Source organism: Chiloscyllium plagiosum, chromosome 14 (assembly GCF_004010195.1).
Source record: "Chiloscyllium plagiosum isolate BGI_BamShark_2017 chromosome 14, ASM401019v2, whole genome shotgun sequence".
Lineage (NCBI taxonomy): Eukaryota > Metazoa > Chordata > Chondrichthyes > Orectolobiformes > Hemiscylliidae > Chiloscyllium > Chiloscyllium plagiosum.
In genome coordinates this window covers 8,730,307-8,739,343 of record NC_057723.1, presented here as the reverse complement: position 1 = coordinate 8,739,343, position 9,037 = coordinate 8,730,307, and the positions used below count along the sequence as shown (strand labels likewise).

At 44.2% G+C, this 9,037-nt stretch overlaps 1 protein-coding gene across 2 annotated transcripts in view; it reads right to left on the bottom strand.

Annotated features, from left to right (window-relative positions):
• Positions 1–3,626: 3,626 nt before the first annotated feature.
• LOC122556882 (transmembrane O-methyltransferase homolog) overlaps positions 3,627–9,037 on the bottom strand; it is a 10,550-nt gene continuing 5,139 nt past the window's right edge. Inside the window, exons 1-4 of one of the 2 annotated variants that reach the window (XM_043704141.1) lie at positions 8,417–8,570; positions 5,980–6,246; positions 4,631–4,827; positions 3,627–4,149 (exon numbers count right to left, since the gene is read on the bottom strand). In XM_043704141.1, the coding sequence (XP_043560076.1) occupies positions 3,814–4,149; positions 4,631–4,827; positions 5,980–6,241 (795 nt within the window). In that variant the 5' untranslated portion in view covers positions 6,242–6,246; positions 8,417–8,570 and the 3' untranslated portion in view covers positions 3,627–3,813. Of the gene's footprint in view, positions 4,150–4,630; positions 4,828–5,979; positions 6,247–8,416; positions 8,571–9,037 lie in introns of those variants that run through there. The other variant, XM_043704140.1, reaches the window with a different exon arrangement.

Sequence of the window (9,037 nt, the reverse complement as noted above, 5' to 3'; positions counted from 1 at the left end):
TAGCATCACAGTTAACATTAACTGTGTAACATGTAACATGGAGAAATCAGACAAGTCCAGGAAACTATTGCTCTGAGCTTTTATAGCAATGACATTAAGCTGATAGCATCCAAAAGAAAACAATCTGGAGACTGAAAATATAATTGTCAGCAGAACTTTCATAGGGATGTTCATGCTTGACCAAGCTTATTGAACTCCTGGTAATGCGAAGGGTAGATAAGGTTCACTGGCCAAAGTTGACATTAACATGTCCAGGCAGAGAGCTGTGGAGTGTCCAGTTGTCTTTAATTATCATGTCTATGGCTGTGTACATTGAGATGGAACATGTGATGTCCAAGATCGAGGCATTGAGACCAGCAGGCACTGGAGGGGCTAGAGTGGCAGTTTGATTTGGTAAGTTTCCATTATGGTTCTACTGGTTACCATTAACTGTTTGATTCTGTTCTTTGCAGTGCACCACCAGGGGCTGTCTAAAATGTTAGTTTGTTATTTTGAGAGTTAACAAAGATAATGAAGCAGACTTTGAAAAGGATTTTATTTAGTTAATGTATTGTAGACCCCATGAATTGGGATCAGACAGCCAGTTGAATGTCTATAAAAGTAAAAGCAGTGTGTAGGATTCCCAGTCACTATTCAGACTGGCAAAAGGTGGATACCGGTGTTTCAAAAGGACTGATGCTGGGACAAAAACAGAGTTGCAGATGCTGGAAATCTGAAACCGAAGCAAATTGCTGGAGAAACGCAACAGGTCTGGCAGCATCTCAACATTTTGGATCCAGTGACCCTTTGGAGCTGATTGTGGCTAGGAAAAGATGTGCTGGAAGGGAGGGAAGCTTTTTTTTAAACAAGGTGGAGGCAGACCCCAGAGCGGAAATGGCAATTGGACAGACAAAGGAATGGATAATGATGAGCTGAGGAGAAACAAAACGGGGGACTGTGTAAATGGTTGTGGTGAAAGCAGCCTACATGATAATGATGACAAGGCATGAAAAGCATTTCCTGACTTCTGGCCTCACCCATTCTCTCCCATCCCACAACAGTGACAGGGAACCCAATCCTCACTTACCATCCCACCAGCATCCACATCCAAAGGATCGTTAGTTGCAATTTCCACCACCTCCAATGGGATGCCACCACCAGACACACATTCCCCTCGCCTCCCCTTCCCTTGTCAGGCTTCTGCAAGGACCAGTCCCTCTGGAACACCTTGGTGTACTCCTCCTCTACTCCCAACATCTCCCCACAGCGACTTCTGCAACAGCAGAAGCTGTCACATCTATCTGTATACTTTCTCCCTCCTCACTTTCCAAGGTCCCAGACACTTCCAGTTGAAGGAGCAATTTATCTGCACTTCAATCAATCTAGTTTCCTCTATTTACTGCTCTCAATGCTGTCTCCTCTACGTTGGAGAGACAAAGCACAGACTGGGCAACCACTTTTGCAGAACACCCATGTTCTATCAGTAAAAATGACCCCGAGTTTCCAGTTGTCTGTCACTTCAACACACCATCCTGTTCCCTACTCAGCATCTGCTTTTGGCCTGCTGCAGTGCTCCAGTGAAGCTCCATGCCAGTTGGAAGAACAGCACCTCATTTTCCATTTTGAACTCAGTATAGACTTCTGAAAGTTGCAAACTTTTAGGGCCTGAACGCTTCCAATGTCCTCAACCTACACCCACATCACTGGCCTTGTTATGTCATGAGCTGCTTTCAAATGATCATCAGTAGCAACTTTTCTTGCTCCCTGGCTACCATTACCCATTCCTTACTTGGCCTAACTGGGGATGTTCTTGCACTCTCATTCGCACCAACTATTGTATACTAACCAGCAACTCCACTCCCACCACCACACTATGCAATTAAAGGGTCACTGGACCCAAAAACGTTGACTCCACAGATGCTGCCGAGCCTCCTGAGTTCATCCAGCAATTTCTGTTTTTGTTTCGGCAGTATATATATAGTACTGTGGGTCTTGAGCATATGTAGCCGGGACTGAATTAGATTTTCTTAACAAAATGTCATTAGTGAATCAACAGTCAATGATAGCTTCATGGTCACCATTACTGAGAGTGATAGACAATTTGAATTTAAATTCTACCAGCTGTAGGAGTAGGATTTGAACAACCCACAATCCCAGATCAAATATTCGTAGACTGAACCTCCTTATTACAGGCCCAATGATGTTACAGTCTCCCCAATGATGGATTTGTTACAATCTTGTATTTATGTAATTTTAACCAAGATACTATACAAGCTTAAATGACTTCTTTGCCTTTCAGTTCATTCCCTCCCAGCTTTTACTTGCACTTTCTTCAGCCCTGTGAACAGAATTGCCATTTTAGTGATTTGTGTTTCTGCAACTCCAAATCACTCTGTGTCTCTACCCTATTTAGATCCTTATTTCCCAGCAAGTATGCTGGTTCCTTATTCCACCAACCAAAATCTACTATCTCACTTATGTTGAAATTCGTTTACAAATTAGTCATTCCACAATTTTATTTGTACCCTGTATGTTGTCACAATCGTCCATTGTATGGATGCCTTTATAAATTTTCAGATAATGCTGATTTTCAAGTTGTATTCCTAATGAATCCAAATTGTTATGCAAATTGAAAACAGTTGTCCTAGCAGCAGAAACAAAAAGAAATTGCTGGAGAAACTCAGGTCTGATAGCGTCTGTGGAAAGAAAGTAGAGTTAATGTTTTGGGTCTGGTGACCTTTCTTCAGAACTTGCCAGTGTCTCCCACATCCTAGGAAAGAGTTTTTGTTTTTTAAAAACCCATTCTTGAGACTGAGAATGGGCCTTGCTTGTTTTGGTCCTGTTGTTATGGAAATGTGAGTAGGAAGGTATTGGGATGAAGACAGAATCCAGTTTGCCTGGAAGAAGCTGAGTGGTGAAGGATGTTTTCTAAAAATTTGTCCACAGGATGCGAGCACTTACTGCCCATCTTTAATTACCCAGAGGGTCAGACCAGTCTGGAGTCATCAGACCAGGTAATCACTGCACATTCCTCTATGAAAGATGTTCATGAATCAGATGGATCTTTTACAACAGTCAGCTATGGTCACATTGTCTCCATTAAGGCAATTCTTTACTCCAGATTTCATTGAATTTAAATTTTACCCTTGTGTGGGATTCAAACCCTTGCAACATTGGCCTGGGGTTTTTAATTTCTAGTCCAGTGACATTAACATTATGCCACCACCACCTCAGTGAAGTTACTGTAAGTATTAGTTCTCTACATGATGAAGGAGCTGTGCTCCGAAAGCTAGTGCTTCCAAATAAGCCTGTTGGACTATAACCTGGTGTTAAAAACAATAACTGCAGATGCTGGAAACCAGATTCTGGATCAGTGGTGCTGGAAGAGCACAGCAATTCAGGCAGCATCCGAGGAGCTTCGAAATCAACGTTTCGGGCAAAAGCCCTTCATCAGGAATAAAGGCAGAGAGCCTGAAGCGTGGAGAGATAAGCTAGAGGAGGGTATAACCTGGTGTTGTGTGATTTTTAACTTTGTCCACCCCAGTCCAACACCGGCACCTCCACATCATTCTCTGTTGATGCTTGAATAGTGTGTTATTTTGATTTTCAATACATTTAAACTCAGGAATATTATCACTGATAACTACTTGCAAGAACTTCAAAGGTTTTTATTTTGAGATTTACTAGAGTCTGTTGATTGGATAACTTTACACTGCTGGAATTTGTGATTATAATTTTCATTTTACCAAAGAAAGCCATCTCCAAATGAGGAAGACCCACTCAATAAAAACACTGACCGTTTCTCCCAACTCCAGGGAGAGAGTGAGGTACAACTTAGTTTCTTTCTCCATTGTCCTTCAGGAAAACTAACTCTTCCATTCCATCAGCGACGTCCTTCTCATAAGGAGCAGTGCAGGGGTGGAATGCGGTGCGATAGTGAGGGTCACTACGGACCGAACTGAGGAATCCAGCTGCCTCTGAATGAGTTACATTATTGGCCAGAATCACTGAGCCTTTTGACAGCAGCCCCTCCTTCTCCAGCAGACAGAGGTTCCTCAGATAGTCTGCACCCTGCCCCTGGTTCAGAAACACAAAATCGAATGTCTCCACCCTGGGTGATGTCTTGAATCGAGGAATGACCTCAGCAGGAGATCCAGTAACCACTTGGAACTGGGGAGATGAGAGATCTGTCAGAACTGAATGTACAATGAGCCCCCCATGTATTTCAGTGAGAGGGGCTTTGAACAGATGAACACTTGACAGCTATAAAGGTTCCACTGGATGGGAAGCCAGAGTTGTCAAGGTGCTTGGTTTCTGTGGTTCAGTACATTGCACTTGCCTTTCGATCAGGAAGGCAAGGGTTCAATTCCCATTCCAGCGATCGGAGTATGACACTGCAGTGAGAGAGAACGCTGCACTGACAGAAATGCAAGTTTGATGCCAAGTTCAAATAAGACCCATGTGTAATGAACAATGAATGAATGAATGTCTTCTTCCATTTCCTGTGTAACAGGCTTGACTGGGCTGAATGGCCTCCTGCCAATGTTCCCCTTCAATGAGAACCATGAGATGGGACAGGGGTATGGGCTTGTGATAGCACCCTCCCCCCAAACCTAGTACTGGGACTTTAGTAACGGACAACCTTAGTTACCTGCGAGTGTTTCAGTCCTGCCACCAGGATCATTTCCTCAGCCACTTCAGCAGTTTTGGGATCTTGCTCCAAAGTGTACAGCTTCGCTTCGGGTTTGAGGTGCCTTGCAATGCGAATTGCAGAGTAACCACAATTCGTTCCCAGCTCAAGAGCCCTGACTGGGCAAGTACGCTGTACTACTGATTCGAGGATCTGACCTGCAAAACATCAACAGTTACAAACAGCAGCCCGTGATCAGTTTTCCACAGGCCAGAAGGAAGCTCTTTGGCCCATCATGTCTGTGCTGGCATTTTGAAAGAGCTACTCAATTAAACTCACTTTGCATGTTTTTTTTAAGTGGATGACACACACTTACAACCTTCTGCCCCAGTAGATGAATGTTCCAGTGCCACTTCAGAGGCTCTGAGCTCTGGAGATTGACATCCCTGTGCAGTACAGAGGAAGTGCTGCACTGTTAGAAGTGCTGACCTTCAATTCAGATGATAATCTAAGAAGACAGTTGTTGTTTTAGTTTGTGATTGTTTTGTGGAGAACAGCATTCCCTGAACTGACCTTGTCCAATATTTATTCCTCAGTCTGCATCACTAAAACTGGTTTGTGTTATATTTCTGTACCTGGCAGTTTGCAGTGCACACATCAGCTGATTTTTTATGCACTTTATAACTGTGGCCATCTTTATGCGGGAAAGTGGAATAAATATGAGGCAGAGGAAGATACAAAACTATGGAGAGACAGTCGGGTAGTGGAATTAGTTTTAGAATTAATACAGGTCTTGTGGATGGGAGTGGGATTAGTTTTGTGATTCACAGGGAGAGGGCAGTAGGATTAGTTTTTGGGATTGATACAAAACTATAGGGAGAGTGTGGGATTAATTTAGTGATTCATATAGATCCATGGGGAGAGGGTAGGATTAGTTTTGGGATTGACACATGGCTAAGGGGAGAATAGGGCAGTTTCATTAATTATGGAATTGATGCATGGCTATAGGGCAATGGAATTAGTTTGGTACAGATACGAGGCTACAGGGAGGGTGTGGAGCAGTGGGATCAATTTTAGAATTTATGTAGGGCTATGTGACAATGAGATTAGTTTGGATTTGATACAAGGCTTTGTGGACAGTGTGGGGCAGTGGGATTAGTTTGGGAAGAATGTGAGGTAGTGGAATAAATTTTGGAATTGATATAGAGCTACATGGCAGTGGGATTAATACAAGGCTATAAGGACAGTGTGAGGCAGTGGAATTGTTTTGGGATAGGATGGGCTGGATGTCCTGAATAGCTTTTATGACCCTTTCATCCTCTAGGATAGTCGGGAGGTTTTGATACAGTGAATAAGTGAGTGGACTCCACCTTTTTCTGGCCCGGTGCTGGTCACACACTCGTATTTGCCACACCACTCGTCCAATGTGTTTAGTACACTCTCGGGCTTCCCGTGCGTCGAGTTGGTCAAAACATAACGGAATGCCCGTTCTTCCGGGGAGATCCCGGTCAAACAGGTCCTCAACCAGCCCAGGAATCGGTGACGGTAGAAGCGGATCAGCCGGTGATGATATCGGTTCGCTAGAGCAGTGCAGACGGGCACTAGGACTGCAGCCAGAACAGGAAGCCACATCTTAGCTGAGAGAGGCAGGATACATGAAGTGTTATTAATCTCTGCGGAAACTCAACATCCTGCAGCAATTACTCCTGAAACCATTTTCTGCTCAAGGTATCTGTTGCTGCTCCGTCAGTGGAACTCTCTCGCCCCCTAGGTCGCAAAGCAGCCATTCCTGTGTATATTGCATATGTGAAAGCGGTTCTGTTTAGAACGTAGAATATGGGCTACAGAGGGAAGTTGGTGTGTATATCCATGGATTCTTGAAGGCAGCAGGACTAGTAGATAAAGTGGTTAAGAAGGTATGGGGATACTTGCCTTTATTAGTTAAGGCACTGAGGAAGGAGTTATGATGGAGCTGTATACCGTATAATGTTAGGACACAGCTGGATTTCTGTGTGCACTTCTGGTCACCACACTGCAGGAAGGATGTGATTGTATTGGAGGGAGTGTAGTAGAGATTCACTAGGATGTGGCCTGGCCTGGAACAATTCAACTATGAACAGAGATTAGCTAGGCTGGTGTCACTATCCTTGAGAGTGGAGAAGGTGGGGTGACTTGATTGCGGCATACAGAGTTATGAGGGGCTTAGATAGGGAGGATGTTTTACCCTCATCAAGGGGTCAGTAACCACACTGCTCCGTTTTAAGGTAGGTAGCAGGAGATTTAGAGGGGATTTGAGGAAATATCTTTTCACCCAACATGTTATCTGTAACTTGCTGCATATAAGGGGACTAGAGGCAGGAACCCTCAAGACATTTAAGAAGTAATCAGACATGCACTTGAAACACCATATCATACAGGACTATGGGCTAATTGCTAGAAATTGTGATTTGAATAGATAGATGTTATTGACTACAACAGACAGAATTAGCCAAACTGTCTGTATAGTGTAAAACTTTTATGATGCTATGTGTTATGACATACCTCTCAAGAAAATGGGACTTGAATCTGGACCTTCTGGTTCAGAGATAGGGACACTAACACTGTACTACACCAACCGGTCACTCATAGGTAAAGATCAAGGTAGTCTGTCCCAAGGTCAGTACTGAGGGACTGCTTCATTGTTGATTTGGTTTGATTGTTGTCACATGTACCTCAGTACAGTGAAAAGTTTTGTTTTGTGAGCAGTACAGATAGATCATAACATACAAGGATATACAGATCATAGGGTGTTTAGTCAGAGCGAGGCATTCAAGGTTACAGCTGAACAAGATGTGCACAAAAGCATGATCAACATTAGATTTGAAATTAAAGAGGTCCATTCAACAGTCTAACGGGGGGGGGGGGGGGAGGAATGGACAGTACTGAGGGAGTGCTGCACTGTCGGTTGGTCAGAAATGAGGAGGTGCTGCACTGTCGGAGGGCCAGTACTGAGGGAGTGCTGCACTGTCGGTTCGTCAGAAATGAGGAGGTGCTGCACTGTCGGAGGGCCAGTACTGAGGGAGTGCTGCACTGTCAGTTCGTCAGAAATGAGGAGGTGCTGCACTGTTGGAGGGCCAGTACTAAGGGAGTGCTGCACTGTCGGAGGGCCAGTTCTGAGGGAGTGCTGCATTGTCGGAGGGTCTGTCTATTTGGTGAAGCATTGAGCTCAGGCCTCTCAAAAGGATATCATACCACATTTGCTAAACTGTGGATCATGACCCCACTGAGCCGACAATGGATACTAAGAAGCTCAGATTGCCTTTGGTTAGGTGTGAATCTGCTTTAAATCCTGGTATCCTGGCAGCAAAAAAATGTCAGTGAAAAGATTTTTTTCATTTCTTTCATGGGAACCCTGCCTTTACATTAACATCCAAATATTTCACCCCTGTTCCCCCACATTCAGCCCTAGCCAAGAATAAAGCTTCCCCAACCTCCATCTGCTCAAATAAGAGGCATTAAAAGGGACCAAGAAAATATTTTGTACTGAAATAAATTATTCCATTTTGAGGAAGAACAGAAATGTTGCTTTGCGGTGTTCTTGAATTTGATTCAGTTTCAGTCACTATGCTACAAATCCTTGAAGTGCTGAAATATGAAAATCTAAAACACTAATATCAACTATATAACATTATTGTACCGCAAAGGGTTCATAAGAAACTTGAGCCAATAAACAAATACATTGTCACTCCCTTCATAGTAGAAGACACAAGCAATATTAAAATAATGAGGATCCAAGTTGCAAGATAAAGAGGCATGTCAGGTCCTTACCCTGAATAGTGATAAGAATATTCACAGAGTAGTCTGTCAACCTTTACTCTCCAGCTGGCTGGGAATTTGTCCTGTCTGGGATCGTCCGAGTTTGGAATCCAATTGAATTGCCGTGCTTGTTAGCGCTGAGACCCCTTCTGGCTGCAAACCTTCAGCTCAAAGCAGCATCAGGTGCAGCTGACAGCTAGTGTCAGTACTTGAAACAAGATAATCTGCCAATTCCAACTGCACTCACTATGCAGTCTTTCACTGACAGAGCCAGAAATTGAGGAGAAAATGAGGGCTGCAGATGCTGGAGATCAGAGCTGAAAATGTGTTGCTGGAAAAGCGCGGCAGGTCAGGCAGCATCCAAGGAACAGGAGAATCGACGTTTCGGGCATAAGCCCTTCTTCAGGAATGAGGAAAATGTGTCCAGCAGGCTAATATAAAAGATAGGGAGGAGGGACTTGGGGGAGGGGCTTTGGAAATGCGATAGGTGGAGGGAGGTCAAGGTGAGGGTGATAGGCCAGAGTGGGGTGGGGGCGGAGAGGTCAGGAAGATGATTGCAGGTTAGGAAGGTTAGGAACCACCGCACCAACCCAACCTCCACTCCCGGCACCTTCCCCTGTAACTGCAAGAAAT